The sequence below is a fragment of the Alnus glutinosa genome, chromosome 9 (genome assembly GCF_958979055.1).
Source record: "Alnus glutinosa chromosome 9, dhAlnGlut1.1, whole genome shotgun sequence".
In the NCBI taxonomy this organism is placed as follows: Eukaryota; Viridiplantae; Streptophyta; class Magnoliopsida; order Fagales; family Betulaceae; genus Alnus; species Alnus glutinosa.
In genome coordinates this window covers 5,338,710-5,361,867 of record NC_084894.1, presented here as the reverse complement: position 1 = coordinate 5,361,867, position 23,158 = coordinate 5,338,710, and the positions used below count along the sequence as shown (strand labels likewise).

The window sequence follows — 23,158 nt, the reverse complement described above, 5'->3', positions numbered from 1 at the left end:
TATAGTTTGATTTTCAGTCTATTAGGCTCCTATTCATTAAAATTTTTGGCCTTGCCCATTAGAAATTTTGGCCCATTTTTGCTGTTAAAAATGTGGTGGAATAAGCATTTTAAAGTTTATCTGTGTTGATTGGTTCTTTGTGAAACGGTCTATAATTTGTGGAGAAATATAAATGAATTCAAGTAAGGGTGCAGGCCGAAAACAGAGGAGCAAATTTTTCAACATATTTTTTTGGAGGTTCGTTCTTGAGTGCTGAGAACTTGGGAAGATGAAGATTAAAAAAAATAAAAAAATAAAAAAATAAAAAAATAAAAAAAATCTTGAGAATATTGGTCTTTGCAGGAGTTGGCCAAGCTTAATGAAGAAATTATGGATTAATAGACGGTTCAGTCACACAGTGAAAAGCACCACTCCACCATATTGTGACTGATATTACTTGTTGAATGAAAGAAAATATTGGTTTGTGTTGTAGATGATGTAGTGCAGAGTTGAGAAAAAGAAAGAAGAAAGGTGTTGTAGAAATTAAAAGATGGGTTTTATTTTTTATTTTTCTTTTCCAAGCACAAAAAAGACTTAAGAAGGCGTTGAAAATTTGAAGATGAAGAGATACCAAACTCACTCAATATATTTTGTATTTATACTTTAATCACATATTTTAATTTATTTTATGTTTGGCCGCCTCCTAGCCAAATGCCTGGCTCTGTCCTTGCAACTTAGTGTATTGTAAATTTATTTTATCTGATCAAAATTAACGATGAAGTTTCATAAATGGACAGACTTTTACCTTTGCGTAGTGGCCAATATTGTGGACGTACACTAACTTCACTGGCCGGTGACGTTCATATGTAAAAGTTCTTCCATACTTAATAATAACAGTCTTCCATATTACTCCTCTATTGATAACCAAACTTAACATATATCAAAAAAAAAAAGAGTGAGAGAGAGAGAGATAGGCATTTAATCCGATCAAAGTATATGATGAAATAAATTATGCAATTATGAGGAACTCTCTCTAGCGCAAACACAAATGTGCTAGCTAGTACAACTAATCAGCACTAAGAACGTATTTTACTCGTAATTTATCCATACATTCCGTCGCCCAATAGATGAAGAATTTGCACTGTGTACAGTTTAGGGCCACATTTCCATCAAAAGTTTCACCGCAGCCATCACAGGGAGGAGAGACCTTAGTTCTCAGGACGAAAGTTAGAGGATGTCGGTGAAGCTGCTCTATATATGTTTTTCCATACTTAATGTAGGGATGCCGCCCAACTATGCATCGAGCATGAGCAGTAAAGTTACATTATGCACAGTAATAGAACCAATGGTCTGAATTTCTTTCTTCTTCACAAATTAGACAATAATATTCTTCAGAATCATTTTTGGCAATAGTGTGAGTGAATGAGAGGAGATGCGGGTGATATTCATACTTAGCTTTGAGCGGGAGTGTTGCACATTTAAAATCCAATGCAAAATTGCATTTAGTGCATACAAATAGACCAGGACTGAGCCAACTCACCGACTTGTCACAAGCATTGCACCTTTCAACAGAACTTACGGCAAGGAAAAGAGAGTGTTGGTGACCTTCATGTTTAAAGGTTTTTGGAATCGAAGAGCATCGGATGTCAAGGCTGTAGTCACAGTTGTGACATTTATAAGAGAAGCCATGGCTATGTTGATTACAAGCATTGCAAAATACGATGTGATCATCAACAATGTGCTCTCCCCTTGCGGAGAGGGTAAGCAGATGTGGGTGACTTAGGTATCGCTTCTTTAAGGGTAGTCGAGCACACTTGCTATGGAGAAAGTAGTCGCATTGCTCACAACTATAAAATGGGGCGGAAATTGATTGGATACAACCTTCACAGAGCTTATGATCATGAACCTCGACTTCGTTGCGGCTGATGATTAACTTATGTTCATGATCGAAATGTTGGAGCTCCTCTAGTTCTTCTTTCTCTTCAAAGTCGATACCATCCTCAATGAGATCTATGCTTGAGTCTATGGTCTGTCTAGGTCTAAGGGCGCATCCCAAGTGGGCTACGAAATCGCATTCTTGGCAATAATAACCCGCATAATTGGGGTCGAGCTTTTTATAGCAAAGCTTACAGAATACATTGTCGTGCTCCTTAATCACTTTACCAAGTGAATAGATGAGAGTGAGCAAGTGACGATCTGCTGTAATTTTGATGGTACTTGGCTTCAGAGCACATAGACTGTCAGCCAAGAGTTGACAAATGCGGCATACCTGGGCGCCAATAATGTTGCGATCCTCACCACATAATTCACAAGTGAAGTGGAACTGCTGAAAGATGGGAACGAATTCATGTTGGTGACCGTCGTCAGGTTTAGTTGGCAAACTGGCCGAGACACATTCGATGTCAAGGTCGAAATTGCAACTATGGCACCTGTAGGAGAAGCAACTTTTGAAACGCCTACCGCAGGCATCACAATATCTATCATCTGACACTGGCGCTTGAAGGAGGAGGGTGTGGTTTGGATGCACAGGGTGTTGTATCTCAGGGGGTAACTCTGCGCATGACTTGTGAAGGAAGAATTTGCATTGAGAGCACTTGTAAGCAGGACCACAAGATACTGATTTCTCGCACCCTGAGCAAACAACTTCATTCTCGCCATCATTTTCTAACTCTTCCACCAGCATCAATGGATGCTCCTCGTGGCTAAAATGTTGGACCTCCATCTCTCTCTCTCTGTCTCTAACACAATCCGCCACCCGACAAATAGGTGATCAACAAAAAAGTAACGCTGCAAGCACAGAACAAGAGCTTTAGAACCAGAGATTTGTACGTTGACTTCTCACTTTAAATCTCCTAATAGGTATACATACAAATGAGCTTTAATTAAACAAACACTCCTAAAGAAGAGAGAAATGAACAAAAGAATCTTCAGAAGGCTCACCTGAAACTGAATGTAACCGAGATCGGTAGATCGAGAAGAGGACCCAATGAAAACCCCAATAATTGTCCGTTAAATAATGGTTTAGTGGAACAATAATTGTTCATTGAATAATGGTTTGGTGAACCAATAATTGTCCGTTGAATAATGGTTTGAACGCGGACAAACACAAACGACAACGTTAATAGTCTGCCGGCCAGTTGATGTCCACTGATGAATCAGATTAGAGGGATTAACTGTTAATCAAATATTAATTGCTCAAGGACAATATAATGGAAGCCCGTGATCAAACCTTCAACTTAATTTTTGTTGGCTTACGCAATTAGCTCAAAAAAATGGAGGACTATTGAAATGGAGGCCAACTATCTTATTTTCAACTTAATTCTTGTCTGCCTACACAAATAACCCAAGAAAATAGGGGCTAGTTGAATGGAGGCCAATAACCGGTCGGCCTAATATCCAAACAGCCCAAGCATGATTGTAGGGCCAATTAGGGACCGCGAGCCCAACAAACATTTGACTTGAGACACACGTTGCTAAAATCTCTATAATTATGAAATAACAAATTACCTCCTAAAGAAGAAAAGAACACCTACCAAAAAGGAATCGCTTACGCATCTCATTTTTAAATCAATCATTGTATTTATGAGACTTACATTGAGTCCTGCAAATCCAATCATAAATTTAAAACTTAGTTGTATAAAAATGGTTAGGGAATGAATGTCTAACCTGTAATACTCCACTAAAGACAATGATACTCATTAGGAAGGTGAATTCTAAAGTAAACTTACAACGTGATAAAAGTCTTGGTCAGCAAAATAAATCACTAATTGAGGCATCCAATCAAACCAAGACTATATCTATATAAGGTTAGCTAAAGGAAAGGACTAGGTATGCTCTCATGCTCCAATCTCTATCCATTTCTCTGATTCTCTTATTTACCATACTTCTGCACTTTTGCTGACTTAAAGCATTTCAAAGAAGCTGGAAATGAAGATATATATCAATTTGATAACTTCATGACTGATAATCAAATGCACCATAAAATATCCATATTTACCTTGGAGAAACAAGAAAATTTCTTGAAATAAAAGAAATCCCAGATGATTCAATCTCTGAGATTCACTGTATCTCTCTCTCAATGAAAATTACTTTCTCTGCACTCTAAGTGGCTGTCCCGTTATGGGATTTGTTGGCTGGCCATTTCTTTCTCTGTTTGTTACTCTCAACCCTTTGTGGATTATTCTCTTTTTTATTTTATTTCTTCCTTTTTCATTTGTAGGAGTGGTAACTGGTAAGGGAGATAACCAAGAAACCAGTTCCGTTGAATTTGTGAGATGATATGATTAACAACTAGGAAACGAAGACATATATAAATAAGTCGTTTGATGTCTTCTGGATGGATGCATGCTTTGGAAATAAGGACTAATCACAACAACTGCAAGATGCGGTAATAGAAGTAAAAGGGGGCACGAACCTCGAAATGTCCTTCAACTATGTCCAAACCCACGCTTGGAAGATGCAACAATTGCCGGAAAGAAGTTGTTGAGCTTGAGGGAGAGGCACTGCCGATATCCAATTGGGAGACATCTACATAGGAACAAAGACTAAAATCCGGAAAACCAACAACAATAAAAGGGAAAAAAAAAAAAAAAAAAAAAAAAACCATAAACAACATAAATACAATAAGAAACCAAAACACTGCAGCATCGGCGGAAGAGGGTGAGGACGGGGAGGCGCGAGGAGTGTTTGAGTTAAACGCCAAGAAAAATAAAAATATTTTTAGGCGTATAATACGATTTGTGCAATAGCAACCAAGCCAGATTTGATCTCTGTTTTGTTGAAGCTTGTAAGTAATTTTTCTTGGGTTGCTTCCAAACACATTTTAATATTTATAACCATTGTAGGTTAATTAGATGAGTTAGGATCTGAACCCTTGCAAAACACAATGCATGCTTTACTTTCAACATTGGAAAGCTTGCAGAAATTGCGGTGAAAAGATATTGGCTGCTGAAGAACTGAGCGATAATAATGCTAGTGATAACATTCAAGCTTCATCTCAGCAGACAAGTGCCTGTCCATGATTTCACTCCAAACAACTATGACATGTCGTTTGAAAAAAGATTCATCTCATCTTAAGAAAAATGTGGTTCTTGAAATATTGTTTGTCTGTCAGGGTGGGATGTTGCTTGATACGGCCATCATCTAATCAAACTTAAAGATTCCAGCCAATTGAAAAAAGATTGAATTAAAAACTTTTTCTTAGAAACTTTCAAATTTTTTATGACATGGAATTCCTACAATTTGAATCATCAATATTTTTACAAAAGATTCCAACAATGTCCAACTATTACAAATTATTTAAATGCTTGTGTGGGTGAGGATGGATAAAATGTTGAATAGCATTTTTCTTGTTCTATTTATCTCTTGGAGGATAATTTATTGTCTTTGAATACAAACTCGTGTTTCTTTTATATGGTAATTGTTTGGACTAAAATGATAATTCACTTTTCTTTCTGATAGTTGATTTCTTCTTCCGTTTGATTGCCTATTTGGATGTTCCACTTTCATGGTTGGTTGTCTTCTATTTCAGCAAAATGCAAGTTAGACTAAAGGTTAGTATCAGGATGGAGTTGGGGGGTGGCTGGTAGGGCCCATGCCCCCCCCCCCCCCCCCCCCCCCCCAAGTTCATTTGAAAAAAAAAATAAACAATTAATAAGTATAGTTTGATTTTCAGTCTATTTCGCCCCTACTCATTAAAATTTTTGGCCCTACCCGTAAGAAATTTTGGCCCATTTTTGCTATTAAAATGTGGAGGAATAAGCCTTCTAGAGTTTATCTGTATTGATTGGTTCTTTGTGAAACGGTTTATAATTTGTAGAGAAATATAAATGAATTCAAGTATGGGTGCAGGCTGAAAACAGAGGAGCAAATTTCTTGGCATATTTTTTTGGAGGTTCGTTCTTAAGTGCTGGGAACTTGGGAAGATGAATAATTTATTATTTTTTTTTTTTGAAAAAAATCTTGAGAATATTAATCTTTGCATGAGTTGGCCAAGCTTAATGAAGAAATTTTGGGTTAATGGGCCGTTCAGTCACACTGTGAAAAGCATCACTCCACTATATTGTGACTGATATTACCTGTTGAATGAAATGAAATATTGGTTTGTGTCGTACATGATGTAGTGTAGAGTTGAGAAAAAGAAAATAGAAAGGTGTTGTAGAAAAGATGCATTTTATTTATTTATTTATTTTTCCAAGCATAGAAAAGACTCAAGAAGGCGTTGAAAACTTGAGAACGAGATACAAAACTCACCCAGTATATTTTGTATTTATACTTTAATCACATATTTTAATTTATTTTTTGTTTAGCTCCCTCCCAACCAAATGTCTGGCTCTGTCCCTAGAACTTAGTATATTGTAAATTTATTTTCTCTGATCAAAATCAACGAATTGAAGAAGTTTCATAAATGGACAGATTTTTACCTTTGCGTAGTAGCCAATATTGTGGACGTACACTAACTTCACTGGTGACGTTCATATGTAAAAGTTCTTCCATACTTAATAATAACAGTCCTCCATATTACTCCTCTATATATTGATAACCAAACTTACAACATATATCAAAAAAAAAATAATTAAGAGAGAGAGAGAGAGAGAAACAAGCATTTAATCCATTCAAAGTATATGCTGAAATAAATCATGTAATTATGAGGAACTCAATCTAGCGCAAACACAAATGTGCTAGCTATATAGTACAACTAATTACAAAAAGATATTTTTCTAATCAGCAACGTATTTTACTCCTAATTTATCTATACATCCTGTCTCCCAATGGACGAAGAATTTGCACTGTGTACAGTTTAGGACCACTTCTCCATTAAAAGTTATACCGCAGGCATCACATGGAGGAGAGACCTTAGTTCTCTTGACAAAAGTTAGAGGATGTTGGTGAAGATGCGTTAGAAATGTTTTTCCATACTTAATATAGGGATTGCACCCAACCACGCATTGAGGATGAGCATCAAAGTTGCATTCTATACAGTGATACGACCAATAGTTTGGATTTCTTTTTTCTTCGCAAATTAAACAATAATATTTTTCAGAATCGTTTTCGGCAGTAGTGTGAGTAAATGAGAGGAGATGTGGGTGATATTCATACTTAACTTTGAGCGGGAGTGTTGCACATTTAAAATCCAATGCAAAATTGCATTTAGTGCATACAAATTGACCAGGACCGAGGCAATCCACCGACTTATCACAAGCATAGCACCTTTCAACAGAACTTACGGCAAGGAAAAGAGAGTGTTGGTGACCTTGATGTTTAAAGGTTTTTGGAATCGAAGAGCATCGGATGTCAAGGCTGTAGTCACAGTCGTGACATTTATAAGCGAAGCCATGGCTATTACGACTACAAGCATCGCAAAATACGATGTCATCAATGTAATTTCCCATTGCAGAGAGGGTAAGCAGATGTGGGTGACCTAGGTATCGCATCTTTAAGGGTAGTCGAGCACACGTGCTATGGAGAAAGTAGTCGCATTGCTCACAACTATAAAATGGGACGGAAATTGATTGCACACAACCTTCACAGAGCTTATGATCATGAACCTCAACTTTGTTGCGTCTGATGATTAACTTATGTTCATGATCGAAATGTTGGAGCTCCTCTAGTTCTTCTTTCTCTTCAAAGTCGATATCCTCAATAAGATCTTTGCTTGAGTCTATGGTTTGTCTAGCTCTAGGTGTGCATTTCAAGTGGGCTACGAAATCGCATTCTTGACAATAATAACCCGCATAATTGGGGTTGAGCTTTTTATAGCAAAGCTTACATAATACGTCGCCGTGCTCCTTAATCACTTTACGAAGTGAATAGATGAGAGTGAGCAAGTGACGATCTGCTGTAATTTTGATGGTACTTGGCTTCAGAGCACATAGAGTGTCAGCCAAGAGTTGACAAATGCGACATACCTGGGCGCCATTGTTGCGATCCTCGCCACATAATTCACAAGTGAAATGGAACTGCTGAAAGATGGGAACGAATTCATGTTGGTGACCGTCGTCAGGTTTAGTTGGCAAACTGGCCGAGACACATTCGATGTCAAGGTCAAAATGGCAACTATGGCACGTGTAGACGAAGTATCTTTTGCAACCCCTACCGCAGGCATTACAATATCCAAGCTCTGACGTTGACGCTCGGAGAAGGAGGGTGTGGTTTGGATGCACAGGGTGTTGTATCTCAGGGGGTAACTCTGCGCATGACTTGTGAAGGAAGAATTTGCATTGAGAGCAGTTGTAAGCAGGACCACATGATACTGATTAGGACCGGTGTTCGGTCCGATGATCATACCTTCCCTTTCGTTCTCAAGGCGTGTTCGGACTTTTTGGAGGTCCTGAAGGGAATGGAGATTCATGGTATTGTGTTTAAGCTCGGGTTTGACATGGATTTCTTTGTTGGGAATACCCTCTTGTTGTTTTACGGTAATTGTGGGGATTTGGGAGATGCCAAGAGGGTGTTTGATGAAATTTCTGAAAGGGATGTCATATCGTGGAATACGATAATTGGGGTGCTTTCGGTTAATTTTTGTTATGTGGAGGCACTTTATCTTTTCAAAGAGATGCATTTGAGGTCTGGGTTCAGGCCAAATTTGGTAAGCATTGTTAGTGTGTTGCCAGTTTGTACCGGGCTTAAAGATACGGTCATGGTGAGTTGTTTTCATTGTTATGCTGTGAAGGTTGGTCTGGATCTTCACGTGAATGTTGACAATACTATGGTTGATCCGTATGGAAAATGTGGGGCTGAAAAAGCTTCTGAGCAAGTTTTCAGTGAAATGGTTGAGAGAAATGAGGTTTCTTGGAATGCGATTATGAGTAGTCTTTCTTTTACAAAGCATAATATTGATGCCTTGGAGATATTTAGGTTGATGATCGATGCAAGGGTTAAACCGAACTCTATCACCATTTCTAGTATGCTACCTGTGTTGGTTGAATTAGAACAATTTAAAGCAGGAAAGGAGATTCATGGGTTCAGTATGAGGATGGGTATTGAGTGTGATGTTTTTATTGCCAACTCATTGATCGATATGTATGCAAAATCAGGCCATACAACTGAGGCGTCCAACGTTTTTATAAGATGGGTGAAAAGAGCTTTGTATCTTGGAATGCCATGGTTGCTAATTATGCTCAAAACAGGCTTGAGTTGGCCGCCATAGGACTAATAGGACAAATGCAAGCTCATGGTCAAACTCCCAATTCTGTCACCTTCACAAATGTTCTTCCAGCTTGTGCACGACTGGGTTCTCTTCGTCCTGGAAAAGAAATCCATGCAAGGACAATTCGAATGGGATCTGCCAATGATATATTTGTTTCTAATGCTCTGACAGACATGTATGCAAAATGTGGGTACCTAAATCTTGCTCGAAATGTCTTTAACATCTCCCTTAGGGATGGAGTATCGTACAACATACTAATTGTGGGGTATTCTCAGACTAGTGATTGCTCAGAATCGCTGCGTTTGTTTTCAGGAATGAGGCTTATAGGTATGATGCATGATATTGTTTCCTTTGTGGGTGTTATATCAGCTTGTGCAAACCTAGCAGCAATCAAGCAAGGCAAAGAGATCCATTGATTATTAGTGAGAAAGCTTATTCATGCTCAGCTCTTCATTGCAAATTCTCTATTGGACTTCTATATCAAATGTGGACGAATTGATATAGCTAGTAAGGTCGTTGACCAGATTCAGAAAAAGGATGTAGCCTCTTGGAATACTATGATTTTGGGTTACGGAATGCTAGGTGAGTTGGACACTGCTATCAATCTTTTTGAAGCAATGAGGGAATATGGTGGTGTAGAATATGATTCAATTTCGTATATTGCAGTTTTGTCAGCTTGTAGTCATGGAGGGCTCGTTGAGAAGGGAAATAAGTACTTTGAGGAGATGCAGACTCAAACTATTAAGCCAACTCAAATGCACTATGCTTGTATGGTTGATCTCCTTGGCCGGGCTGGCTTAATGGAAGAAGCAGTTAAGCTTATTAAAGGCCTGCCTATTGTGCCGGATGCCAATGTCTGGGGAGCTTTGCTTGGGGCATGCCGAATCTATGGGAATGTAGAGTTGGGGTGTTGGGCAGCAGAGCATCTGTTCAAGTTGAAGCCTCAGCACTGTGGGTACTACATTCTTCTTTCAAACATGTATGCAGAAGCAGGGAGATGGGAAGAGGCTAACCGGGTCAGGGACCTGATGAAGTCGAGGGGAGTGAAGAAGAATCCTGGTTATAGTTGGGTTCAGATTCGTGACCAGGTGCATGCTTTTGTAGTTGGAGAGAGAATAGAGGGATTAGATTCAGATATTTGGCTTGCAGAATGCAGTTAATTTGTTTTTACATTTTAGATTCAGTTTGAGGGTTCACCTAAGAAGATGGTATATGGTGTAAATATTGGCTCTTTGGAATTACATTTAGAGACTAGTCTGGATAGTTAAGATAACCTTCACCATATTTCTTAGCTAATTGGACTGGTTCACCTTCAACACCTCAACGTGGAGATGGATGCTAATAGTGAAGCTGTGGATGGAAGTGACATTCTACTTCTGTAGTGACAATGCAAATGAAAAAGGGAAGAACATAGCGTCAACACAGGTGACTGATGCTTAAGAAAATTATGTTGCGAGTAGTTCATAAAAAATAAAAATAAAAAGGTGCTGAGTTTAGCTTGAGAAAATTTCCAGGCTGCAGCTTATACATGCTGCTCTTTCAGTTTCCAAATTATGAGTTTGAATTGCACTTAGCAAAGAAAAACATCAAAACCAGTTAAAAACATGGAAGAAACAGTGCGGACTTGAAACTCTCTCTCACAGTGGACTTGAGTGGGATAAGAGAGATATAAGAAGGTTGTTAAAATATTATGGATGAAATGAGTACATTTAGATTAGTTTCATCTTACTGTCCATTTAAGTGTTCAAAGATCAAATTTATATTGAATAACGTCTTTGTGCTACAATAGTAGTGTAGTGTGAAAATTACTCAGAAAGTCAGACATGTAGGTGAACTCACGATCCAGTTTCTTGGACGTCACAAATAAAAATGATTTGTGCAATAGCAACAAAGCCAGATTTGGTCTCTGTTTTTCTGGAAAAAGGATCTTGTCTACAATCATGGAACATATGCTTTTTGTTGTTCTGAAATCATACTGAAATGTACTCCCATAAGCTAAAGATAAATTCTGGTAGGCCTATAGTTGCCACTGTATACAGTTTTGTTGAAGCTTGTAAGTAATTTTTTTTGGGTTACTTCCAAACACATTTTAATATTTATACCATTGCAGGTTAATTAGATGAGTTAGGATCTGAACCCTTGCAAAACTCAATGCATGTTTTACTTTCAGCATTGGAAAGCTTGTAGAAATTGCGGCCAAAGATATTGGCTGCTGAAGAACTGAGCGATAATAATGCTAGTGATAGCATTCATGGTTCTTCTCAGCAGACAAGGGCCTGTCCATTATTTAACTCCAAACAACTACATATGACATGTCGTTTGAAAAAAGATTCATCTCATCTTAAGAAAAATGTAGTTCTTGAAATGTTTCTGTCAGGGTGGGATCTTATGTTGTCTTTGAATACAAATTCATGTTTCTTTTATATGGTAATTGTTTGGACTAAAATGATAATTCACTTTTTTCTTTTTGATAGTTGATCTCTTCTTCCGTTTGATTGCCTATTTGGATGTTCCGCTTTCAGGGTTGGTTGTCATCTATTACAGCAGAATGCAAGTTAGAGGACACTTGTGGAGGTAACTAAAGGTTAGTATATTGCAAATTTATTTTCTCTGATCAAAACGAACAAGTTTCATAAATGGACAGATTTTTACCTTTGCGTAGTGGCCAATATTGTGGACACTAACTTCACTGGTGACGTTCATATGTGAAAGTTCTTCCATACTTGATAATAACAGTCTTCGATATTACTCTTCTATGGATAACCAAATTTGCAACATATATCACAAAAAAATAAAAATAAAAATAAAAAATAAAAAAAATAAAAAAATAAAAGAGAGAGAGAGAGAGAGAGAGAGAGAGAGAGAGAGAAGCATTTAATCCAATCAAAGTATATGATGAAATAAATTATGCAATTATGAGGAACTCTCTCTAGCACAAACACAAATGTGCTAGCTAGTACAACTAATTACAAAAAGATATTTTTCTCATCAGCACTAAGAACTTCTTTTACTCCTACTTTCTCTCTACATTTTCGCTTCCAATGGACGATGAATTTGCACTGCGTACAGTTTAGGGCCAGTTCTCCATTAAAAGTTATACCGCAGGCATCACATGGAGGAGAGACCTTAGTTTTCCTGACCCAAGTTAGAAGATGTTGGTGAAGATGCGTTATAAATGTTTTTCCATACTTAATGTAGGGATCCCACCCAACTATGCATTGAGAATGAGCAGTAAAGTTGCATTCTGCACAATAATAGAACCAATGGTCTGGATTTCTTTCTTCTTCACAAATTAGACAATAATATTCTTTAGAATCGTTTTTGGCAATAGTGTGAGTGAATGAGAGGGAATGTGGGTGATATTCATACTTAACTTTGAGCGGGAGTGTTGCACATTTTAAATCCAAGGCAAAATTGCATTTAGTGCATACAAATCCACCACTGTTGTGTTTCAACCTATCACAGGCATTGCACTTTTCATCTAAATTTAGAGCATAGAAGAGAGAGTGTTGGTGACCTTCATATTTAAAGGTTTTTGGAATCGAACAACATTGGATGTCAAGACTGTAGTCACATTCGTGACATGTATAAGCGAAGCCATGGCTATAACGAAGACAAGCATAGCAAAATACGATGCCATCAATGTACTGTCCCCTTGCGGAGAGGGTAAGCAGATGTGGGTGACTTAGGTGTCGCTTCTTTAAGGGTAGTCGAGCACACGTGCTATGGATCAAGTAGTCGCATTGCTCACAACTATAAAATGGGACGGAAATTGATTGCACACAACCTTCACAAAGCTTATGATCATGAACCTCGACTTCGTTGCGGCTGATGATTAACTTATGATCATGATCGAAATGTTGGAGCTCCTCTAGTTCTTCATCCTCTTTAAAGTCGATATCCTCAGTAAGATCTATGCTTGAGTCGATATCTAAATGTTTAGGTGTGCATTTCAAGTGGGCTACGAAATCGCATTCTTGGCAATAATAACCCGCAAAATTGGGATTGAGTTTTTTATAGCAAAGCTTACAGAATATATCGCTGTGCTCCTTAATCACTTTACGAAGTGAATAGATGAGAGTGAGCAAGTGAGCAGGATCTGCTGTAATTTTGATGGTACTTGGCTTCAGAGCACATAGAGTGTCAGCCAAGAGTTGACAAATGCGACATACCTGGGCAGCATTGTTGCGATCCTCGCCACATAATTCACAAGTGAAGTGGAACTGCTGAAAGATGGGAACGAATTCATGTTGGTGACCGTCGTCAGGTTTAGTTGGCAAACTGGCCGAGACACATCCGATGTCAAGGTCGAAATTGCAACTATGGCACCTGTAGGAGAAGCATCTTTTGCAACCCCTACCGCAGGCATCACAACATCTACGATCTGATATTGGCGCTTGGAGAAGGAGGGTGTGGTTTGGATGCACAGGGTGTTGTATCTCAGGGGGCAACTCTGCGCATGACTTGTGAAGGAAGAATTTGCATTGAGAGCAGTTGTAAGCAGGACCACATGATACTGATTTGTCGCACCCTGAGCAAACAACTTCATTCTCGCCATCATTTTCAAACTCTTCCACCAACATCAGTGGATGCTCCTCGTGGCTAAAATGTTGGATCTCCATCTCTCTCTCTCTCTCTCTCTCTCTCTCTCTGTGTCTGTCTCTTACACAGTCCGCCACACGACAAAAAGGTGATTAACGAAAAAGTAACGCTGCAAGCACAGAACAGCAAGCTTTAGAACGAGAGATTTGTACGCTGACTTCTCACTTTAAATCTCCTAACAGGTATATATACACGTACATGAGCTTTAATCAAACAAAACATGCACTCCTAAAGAAGAGAGAAATGATCAAAAAAGGAGGCTCACCTGAAACTGACTGTAAACAAGATCGGTAGATCGAGCGGAGGCACCCAATGAAAACCCCAAAGACAGAAACTGAGAGAAAGCTCAGAGGGATATATATTTTTTTTTTGTTCTTTGAAAGGTGGAGATGACTGAGGGGCGAGGGGGACTTGTGTGTGTGATCCTTCACAATGATCAAAATAAGAAATTGCCGTGGACAGCAATTTTGACACACAAGGCTAAGAGCATGCCACGTAAACCCCTTACTAAATTGAAAGTTTAGGTGTCCACATGTTATTTCAGAGTATCCACGAACGTTGACGTTAACTAATTGTCTGCCGGCCAGCTGATGACTCAGATTAGAAGGATTCTTCAAAACGATGCAATTTAATCAAAGATTAATTGCTCATGGAATGGAAGCCCACGATTCAATCTTCAACTTAATTTTCATTGGCCTACTCAAGTAGTTTAAGAAAATAGGAAACGGTTGGAATGGAGGCTAATGATCTTATTTTCAACTTAATTCTTTACGGCTTACACAAATAGCTCGAGGAAATAGGGACTAGTGGAATGGAGGCTTACATTCCACATTGGCCCAATAACCGGCAGGCCTAATATCCAAACAGCCCAAGCATAGTTTTAGGGCCACTTAGGGACCCGCCAGCCCAACAAGCATTTCACCATAGAGGCAACAAATCCCCCATGATTATAAAATAACAAATCACCTCATAAAGAAGAAAAGAACGCCTACCAAAAAGAATCACTTACCCATATAACGTAGCGAGAAGCGATAGACGTGATTGAGAAACATTGTTCTTGTTGGGGAAAATATTGTACTCCTCGATAGCCAGGCCCAGCCCGAACACAAGGCCCATTGGGTCTATCCGACCGGGCCAGAGCAGTTCAAGAAAATTTCATCCATCCAAGCCCGCCAAGATCATCAGGGTCTAACTTGTTCAGTCGACCCGACTATCCGACCCAGATGTAGCCGATCTGGGTACCAATCGATACCAATGTCCGCGTATATCTCAGGAGTACCCAGGATTTAAGGGACACGACGCATGACACGAAACTAGATCGTGCACCCGGAGCCCCACCAATGTCATGTCGCCCGTATAAGATTGTGCGCCCGGGATAAGCGGTCATGGAACCCGAAATATCCGTGCGCCCGAGGCCACGTCTTCTTCAACTACCGAGTCCCGTATATACATGAAATAATCTCAACTGCACTTCAATCTCTAAATACCAAGGTCCCCTTAAATATTAAGGTACGCTAATTAATCCCTAGCATTACTCTGCACATTTACTCTCAGAACAATACACTTACTTAAGCATCGGAACGGGATTGTCGGCACACCCCCCCCCCCCCCCGACGCAGCTTTTACCTACAGGGTTAGAAGAAAGGAGCATACGGGTGAATTACTAATCGACACGTCACCTACTGGAATCTGTCGCAACAGTTCTCAATGCACAAACTCAACAACACGTCGAAAGAGAATAATTGATATTCTTATTGATGACAAAACTATTTATTCCAATACAACTATTCCGAACTAATAGTAAAAATCCTACGGCTACAACACGAATAAATCCTCTAAGACTGGAAATAAAACAAACAAGCATAATATCAGTACAAAAAAATTGGCATTTTGCCACTTGCGTTTCGCCACGTGTATTTTAATACACGTGTCCAATTGGCCACGTGTATTAAAATATACGCGGCTAACTGTCAGCCACGTCTAAAATACACGTGGCGAACAATTAGCCACGTGTATTAAAATACAAGTGGCTAACATTGACCACATGTATTCAAATACACGTGGCTAAATGCATTTTTTTTTATACGTATTCTTAACACACGTCGCCAAAAACAATATTATTGCTTAAAAAAGAAAGAAAGAAAAGAACAGATTCTGTTCTTCTTCTTTTTTTTTTTGTTTTTTTCCTTCCTAATACGTATACGATATACCCATACGAAACACAGAACCAACTCGTCAACGATGTACTGGCTGGCCGGAGTTTGGAGAGATAGAGAGAGATACAGAGAGTGAGAGAGACAAAGAGAGATACAGAGAGAGAGAGGTATTAGAGAGAGAGAGTGAGAGGGTATTGTTGTCTTACCCGCCGGTGATGTACTGGCCGGCCGAAGTTTGGAGAGATAGAGAGAGAAAGTGAGATATAGAGAGAGAGAGAGACAGAGAGAGAGCGAGCGAGATATTAGAGAGAGGGCGTGTCACTGGAGGGAAGGCCGACCACGCAGTAGTCGGGGAGGTGGCTGGTGGTACAGTACACTGACACAGAGAGAGAGAGAGAGAGAGAGAGAGAGTGAGAGACGTCGGGAAGGCCGGAGGAAAGGCCGGCCACGCGGTGGTCGGGGAGCTGGCCGGTGGTGCAGTACTGACAGAGAGAGAGAGAGAGAGAGAGCGATACAGAGAGTGTGACGACCCGTTTTTTTTTTTATAAAACGTAAAACGAGTCATCGCAGTGGCACGACTACGTGTCGCTCAGCCAACATATGGCACATGCCCCATAACATGTACCTGATAATCAGAGTATAACATACATCTATCTATGCAGCGGAAAACATAAATTTGAATAGCGAAAATTACAACTTATACATCTATCATAAGTTAATTACAACAAAGAGCCATTTAACATCTATATGCTTAAGTCTTATTAACACAATAACAATAATGGCTTAACAAAGAATAAGTGACACAAACGTCACAAGCCATACCAAACCTATAAAATAGTGGACAACCCGTGATCCGACAATTACAACTGTCGCGGTGAGCTTCAGTCATAATATCCCAAGCACACTGCTACCGACCCATCGACTATACCGTAGTACCTGCAGCCAAAGAAACATCATCTACACGGTTGTGGTGGTATCCACATCCGCATAGGTGAAATAGTGAGTTCACCGCCTTAGTATACCTCATACTAAGACCTCAGTGGTATAAGACTAACTGAGTTTTCACAAAGAACCAACCTCTATTTATTTTTAGTCGTGCGAGCACTATATTAGCCACAATTTACCAACAGCTAATGCAGCAAACACCGACTATTTAGAAAACATTTAAAACATACTATATAGCTGTGAAAACATGTAGAAGTTCCAGACATCCCTCCTTGGAAGTTTCTACATATAGACCCATCTATAATAATACTTTTCACCGGTCGCTTGGACATATGTGCACACGATCACTCCATCACAGATATCACGTATACACATAAGTCTTCAGCAAAGAACATGGCATCTTACTTTTCCGTACTAGGATAACATCCTTCAACAAAACACTCGCAACACCATCTCTAATCGTATTCCAGCTTCGTGCCTTGACGTCAGTAGATCATGAGAGCACTAGAGTTAAACTCAATCATGCTAACACGTCTTTCCTGAAGAACAAGAACAGTCAACCTTCCTACTCATAGACATGCCATTACTCGCACCTGGGTAGTCATGTATCCATGTACTTTCAAGTTCAATGTATGCTATTAACACATGACTATCCGATAGAAATATACATAAGCGCTTTTCATTTAAGACACTTATGCATACCAACACGTCTAGTAAAATCTACTCATAACATAAAAACCTCTCTCACAAAACAATGCTATATATGCTATGCATGAACTGGGGCTGATACTGTTATGCTGCTGATACTGATACTGCTGATACTGATACTGTTCTGCTGCTGATATACTGATACTGCTGGTATGTATGCTCTATACTACATGCTCAATGTTCCGTGCTTGACCAGTATATATTTCCTACTGTGTCACGCTGAAATTATGCAGTTGTTAAATCACGTCCTCTCAAAACAAAACAAATCCAGCATTTTACCCAACACTTTGAAATCATTCAAAACTTAGTTTCTTTATCAAATCTACGCAGTTTCAACATTACATGTTCTCAAACAATTTGCATAATTTAGATCTCAACCGCAAAACATACTCAAAACACTTTAAATCAATTAACACCTTTCCCTCATGCATCAATTCTTAAACATCATTGATAATATTTGAACATAATCGAAACTAAACAAATCATCTCAAAGCATATACATTTCATCATATGGTTGGTTCAGTTTCAATAACAATATATATATTTTTTATCAATCCAATACATATAAAAATATATATTTTCTCAGTGAGTGGAATACCCACCTTGGCTGCATTAGACTCCAACTCGAACACTCCTTGGACTCTAGTCATTTGGACTCTACATTGGAGAACCCATTGAAGTCTCCAATTATAACACGATCCTGCAAACATTGGTAGCATTAGACAATGCTATTGAATCACATACTCTATGACACCCTAACTACCCGCGTGCTCACACGTCACATCACTCGCTTCTAAAGCTAGCTAGGTATCCTAAACTATTATTAGGCTAATCATTGGTTATAGGTACTTATTATATCTTGCTTATTAATTAGGAGGTGTATTTACTATTTTATTTGCCTACATATTATTTATTACATCACATTACCATTGTGAATCCATTAATGGTTTGTTGCTTATTTACTAAGTTAACAATATATATTTAACATGTATGCATGCATATGTGTATATGTACATATATACATATACATATACAATACTTAAACCTAGTCCATTAATACACTAAATTACTTAGTGTACATAGATAAGTAAATTGGATACCAAGTTACCTTACTATCATTATTAGACATTATGCATATGGTTTGTTTATCCATTTAAGCTAAGTGCATTCGGTCCATATATATATACATATAATGTTTATCAAGCTAAGCATAACCTCATAACGCACTTAGATATTTTATACTGCATAGGTAATTACATTAATCACCTAATTATATTACCACTAGACTTTGGAGCCTATTCATGTATTTCTATAATGTCACTATTTTATATTTGTTGTCTTAAGGCTATTTGGATCATTTACCATTTTAAAGCATTCTCATCTAAGCATTACACTTAACACTTAATCCTTGCTAATTACTAGTTATCTATGAAACTCTTATTCTTTCATTACATAAATACTTGAGTACTTAAACTATATAGCCCAATCTTATTTAACATGTTATCTTAATAACCCTTATTTCAATTTATGTGAATCTATGTATTTGATTTTAGCCCTCATCTCATTCGGCCTTACCAATATCATGTAATCCAATTTTAACTTCTATCCATAGTTAGTCCTATAACAAGTCTCTATATACACTAACTTCAACATTAAAACTTCAACTCTTCTTTAACAACCAACTTAACCAATCTAAATAAATTCAACCATTAAACATCAATGTCAATAATTACCCAAATCAACCCATACATGAAACCCAACCTATCTTAGAACATTAACATAAATCTAGCATCACTAAAAACCGAAACTCCAAGAGAAATACACTATTGTCCTAAGCCATTCATACCAAAATAATATCAATCCCAAATCAGCCCCCCATGAAAACCCTAGAATTTCATTTCAAGCAAAACCCATTCCAAACCCATAAAATTATTCACCTAAATTTGTGGCTTTAAAAACCCTAGGATTTCAACCTAAACCAAACCCAAAGAGAATCTGATTTTGCAACATAAATAAATGGGCAAAGGTGAAAATACAAGGAAGCTAGCGATTTTTACCTCACCAGACGTCCATGGCCAAAAACCCCATCTTTTCTTCTTCTACCCATGGCTGGACAGCTTCCATTTCAAAATCTCTCTCTCACGATCTGTTCTCTCTCTCGGCATTTCTGCACTTCGGGCTCTCTCATGGGTTGCTATGCGTGCGTGAGTGCGAGTGAGAGAAGAGGAAGAAGAAAGGGAAGGGAAAGAGAAGAGGCGAGCTGCTGTGCGTGCGTGACAAGGGAGAAGGGAGGAAGAAGAGAAAAGAAATGGTGAGGGCTGCTGCTGCCGTGAAACAGGGGGAGAGAAAAGGGGAAAAGAGAAAAAGAAGGAGAAAAGGAAGAGAGAGAAGAAGTGGGAGGGAGAGAAGTGTGCTGCTTGTTTTTGTTTGTCTTTGTTTATTGATGGGAATCACGTGTAAGAAGAGTGAGCCATGTGAAACCAAAAAGAAAGGAAACAAGTGTGGGCCCTATCCTTAAGTGAGAAAAGTCAACAAGTGGGGAAAATGGGAGAGAGATGCGTGAATTAAGGAAAGGAGGAGCCAAAGTGATTACCAAGATACCCCTCAAGCTTAAATAGAAATGAGAATAAAGTGGGGCTAAAACTTGTCAATTTTCACATGGGCTAAGATGGTATTTTAATCCCCCATTTTTACCCATGGGCTACCATTTCTAAAACATACAAGCCCACAAAATAAATGAAACTATCTTATATTATTTATCACCCCAATTCCACCTATCATTATTTAATTGCAATCGACCTATTAATAATATTCTACATTTGTCTCTTCACTTTTTTTTAATTAAATCATCAAGTGTGATTTTACAACACTAGATGAGCTTATTTTTAGTTAAACAAAATAAATCAATTATTATTATTATTATTCTATTTTAGCTCCATTATATTATATCTCCATAATATAAATATTACTACCTAGAATATAATTATTTGTCCCATCTATTTAATAAACACAATTTATTAATTGCTAAACCTCTATTTATTTTCTTGGTCTTTACAGAGAGAAGACCTAGAACACATGCACCGTGACCCGTGAGAGAGAGAGAGAGAGAGAGAGAGAGAGAGAGAACGTGTGCAGTACGTATATATAACGATTTTTTTTTCTTTTCAAATATTTAAATATAATATATATGTATATATATATTATATTAGAAACTTGAAAGTAATAATGCTCATGTGGGCGCGAGACAATTCCCGCGCGCCTACCTACACAAATTCTCTTATACATATACATATATATTTTTGGGGAGTGATCCTTACACTTACAATGCACAACAATGACACAACACTAAGGCATAATGAAGTGGGGCTCATGTGTGGGTTTCACTCCAGGAAAATGTTAGATTTACAACACCAATACAACAACTGCACAACAACCCCTCACATGAAGATGTGCCCCACACACTGGGGCCCACCCTCATGTGAGGGGTTGTTGTGCAGTTGTTGTGATGGTGTAGTGTAAGAATCAAATCCCTTCACTCCATTGTGCCTTAGTGTTGTGTCATTGTTGTGTAGTGTGAGTGTTTTAATCATTTCCCTATATTTTTTACAAAACTTTAATAAAATTTGTTTTTATTAATATATTTTGATAAAAACAATTAGCCACGTGTATTAATTACGCGTGGCGAATTGGCCACGTATATTAATGTCACGTGGCCAATTGGCCACGCATATTAATACACGTGGCTAACTGCAATCTGGCCACGTGTATTTATTACACGTGGCCAATTGGCCACGTGGCTACAGTAACAGCTACTAACATTTTTTTTTTTCTATATATAGAAATACTTGTTGTCAAAGGATATTTCCAAATTAATGGAAATACTTGGTGCCAAAGGAAAATCATATTAGGGATAACTTCATGATGGATAATCAAATACTCCATAAAATATCCATATTTACCTTGGAGAAACAAGAAAATTTTTCGAAATAAAAGAAATCCCAGATCATTCAATCTATGAGATTCACTGTCTTTCTCTTAATGAAAATTACTTGCTCTGCACTTTGAGAGGCTGTTCCCGTTATGGGATTTGTTGGCTAGCCATTTTTCTCTGTTTCAGTCATGTTCTCTGTTTGTTAATCTCAACCTTTTGTGGATGATTCTCTTCTCTTTTCTTTTTTTCTTTTTCTTTTTTTCTTTTTTTCATTTGTAGGAGTGACCAGGGAGATAACCAAGCAACCAATTCCATTGAATTTGTGAGATGATATGATTAACAACTAGGAAACGATGACATATATAAATAACTAAAATAAGTCGTTTGATGTCCTCTGGATACTTTGGAAATAAGGACCAATCACAACACCCATCCACGAATGTACAGGCTTAGCTTCAAATAATCGTTTAAGTTTAAGAAGCGTCAGTTTCAGCACAACTGAAAAACATTATCAAGATCTAGTAGATGAGATTCAAACTGAAGCCACAATAATGTCATTGTAATTCCCGAACCAAAGGCACCAAAAGAATCTACAAGAATGAATCAGAGCATTTTTTTATTTATTTTTTTTTCTCATCAATATGGGGATGAGGCCGGTTACAAGGTAAAAAAACACTAAGCGGGAGTAGGCTCCCAACAACAAACCTAAGTGGAAAACACAATGCCGAAAATTAGATTAGTAAATAGGAAACGGGTCCATAAATGATCCCAAAGGGATAACAAACAACTCGGTCCTCTGTATCTTATGCAAAAGCTTCGAAAATGGCCGTAGGATGCGGTAATAGAAGCGACAGGGGCACGAACCTCGAAATGTCCCTCAACCCTTTCCGAACCCATGCTTGGAAGATGCAATAACCGCTGGAAAAAAGTTGTTGAGGGAGAGGCACTGCCAATATCTAATCGGGAGACATCGACGAAGAGGAATGAACTCTGGTTGCATAAGTCACAACTACTAAATAAAACCACGTAGGAACAAGAAGACTAAAATCCACAAAACTAACAACAATAACAGAAAAACAACATAAGCAACAGAAATATAATAAGAAACCAAAACATTGTAGCATTGGTGGAAGAGGGTGACGACGGGGAGGCGCGAGGGCCATTTGAGTTAAATGCCAAGAAAAATAAAAATATTTTTAGCCGTTTAATACAAACGCCAACTAAAATTTTCTGGAATTTTCATAATAAACACCAGAAATATTTTTCTCGGATTTTACATTAAACGCCATAAAATTTGTTGGTGTTTCCATAAATGTAAACAAATTAAAAGTTTTAATCCGTGTTTATTTTAAGACGACAAAAACCAATTTGCAACAGAGAAATGATTTTTGCACATCTCTTTGTACATATTTTGTACATCACTTTTTTAAATTAACAATTGGATTTGTAGAACCCACAAGGATCCACATTTGGGTCCTACAAATTCAATGGTTGATTTAGAAAAATGATGTATAAGAGACGTACAAGAGATGTGCATGTAACATGTCTCTTCCCGACACACAAAACTCACCCCTTCTAATATGCGAAGAAATAGACGCAAAAAAAATTTATGGGCGTTTGTACACTGATTTCTAGCGTTTAAAATACGCCAAAAACCCCATTTTTCTTTTCTGTTTTGTTGTGTGTGTG

At 38.1% G+C, this 23,158-nt stretch overlaps 2 protein-coding genes, 1 long non-coding RNA gene and 1 pseudogene across 3 annotated transcripts; 1 reads left to right on the top strand and 3 right to left on the bottom strand.

Moving 5' to 3' along the window:
* Positions 1-956: 956 nt before the first annotated feature.
* Positions 957-2,984, bottom strand: LOC133877067 (uncharacterized). Its single transcript, XM_062315303.1, has 2 exons — positions 2,920-2,984; positions 957-2,766 (listed from the first exon to the last, which is right to left on the bottom strand). The coding sequence occupies exon 2, from the start codon at positions 2,699-2,701 to the stop codon at positions 1,304-1,306; it is 1,398 nt and encodes a 465-aa protein (XP_062171287.1). The 5' UTR covers positions 2,702-2,766; positions 2,920-2,984; the 3' UTR covers positions 957-1,303.
* A 4,711-nt stretch (positions 2,985-7,695) lies between these two features.
* LOC133878409 (pentatricopeptide repeat-containing protein At3g57430, chloroplastic-like) lies at positions 7,696-11,862 on the top strand (annotated as a pseudogene).
* A 138-nt stretch (positions 11,863-12,000) lies between these two features.
* LOC133878166 (uncharacterized) lies at positions 12,001-14,123 on the bottom strand. Its single transcript, XM_062316675.1, has 2 exons — positions 13,995-14,123; positions 12,001-13,838 (listed from the first exon to the last, which is right to left on the bottom strand). Exon 2 carries the CDS (start codon positions 13,747-13,749, stop codon positions 12,094-12,096), a length of 1,656 nt encoding a protein of 551 aa, XP_062172659.1. The 5' UTR covers positions 13,750-13,838; positions 13,995-14,123; the 3' UTR covers positions 12,001-12,093.
* A 2,437-nt stretch (positions 14,124-16,560) lies between these two features.
* Positions 16,561-20,070, bottom strand: LOC133878013 (uncharacterized). Its single transcript, XR_009901822.1, has 3 exons — positions 19,596-20,070; positions 18,141-18,238; positions 16,561-16,842 (listed from the first exon to the last, which is right to left on the bottom strand). It is a non-coding gene; the product is annotated as an uncharacterized LOC133878013 (long non-coding RNA).
* Between the last annotated feature and the right edge of the window lie 3,088 nt (positions 20,071-23,158).

Bases quoted from the DNA above. Each gene is read 5' to 3' on its own strand.
- LOC133877067 (XM_062315303.1), bottom strand. From the start codon at position 2,701: ATGGAGGTCCAACATTTTAGCCACGAGGAGCATCCATTGATGCTGGTG.
- LOC133878166 (XM_062316675.1), bottom strand. From the start codon at position 13,749: ATGGAGATCCAACATTTTAGCCACGAGGAGCATCCACTGATGTTGGTG.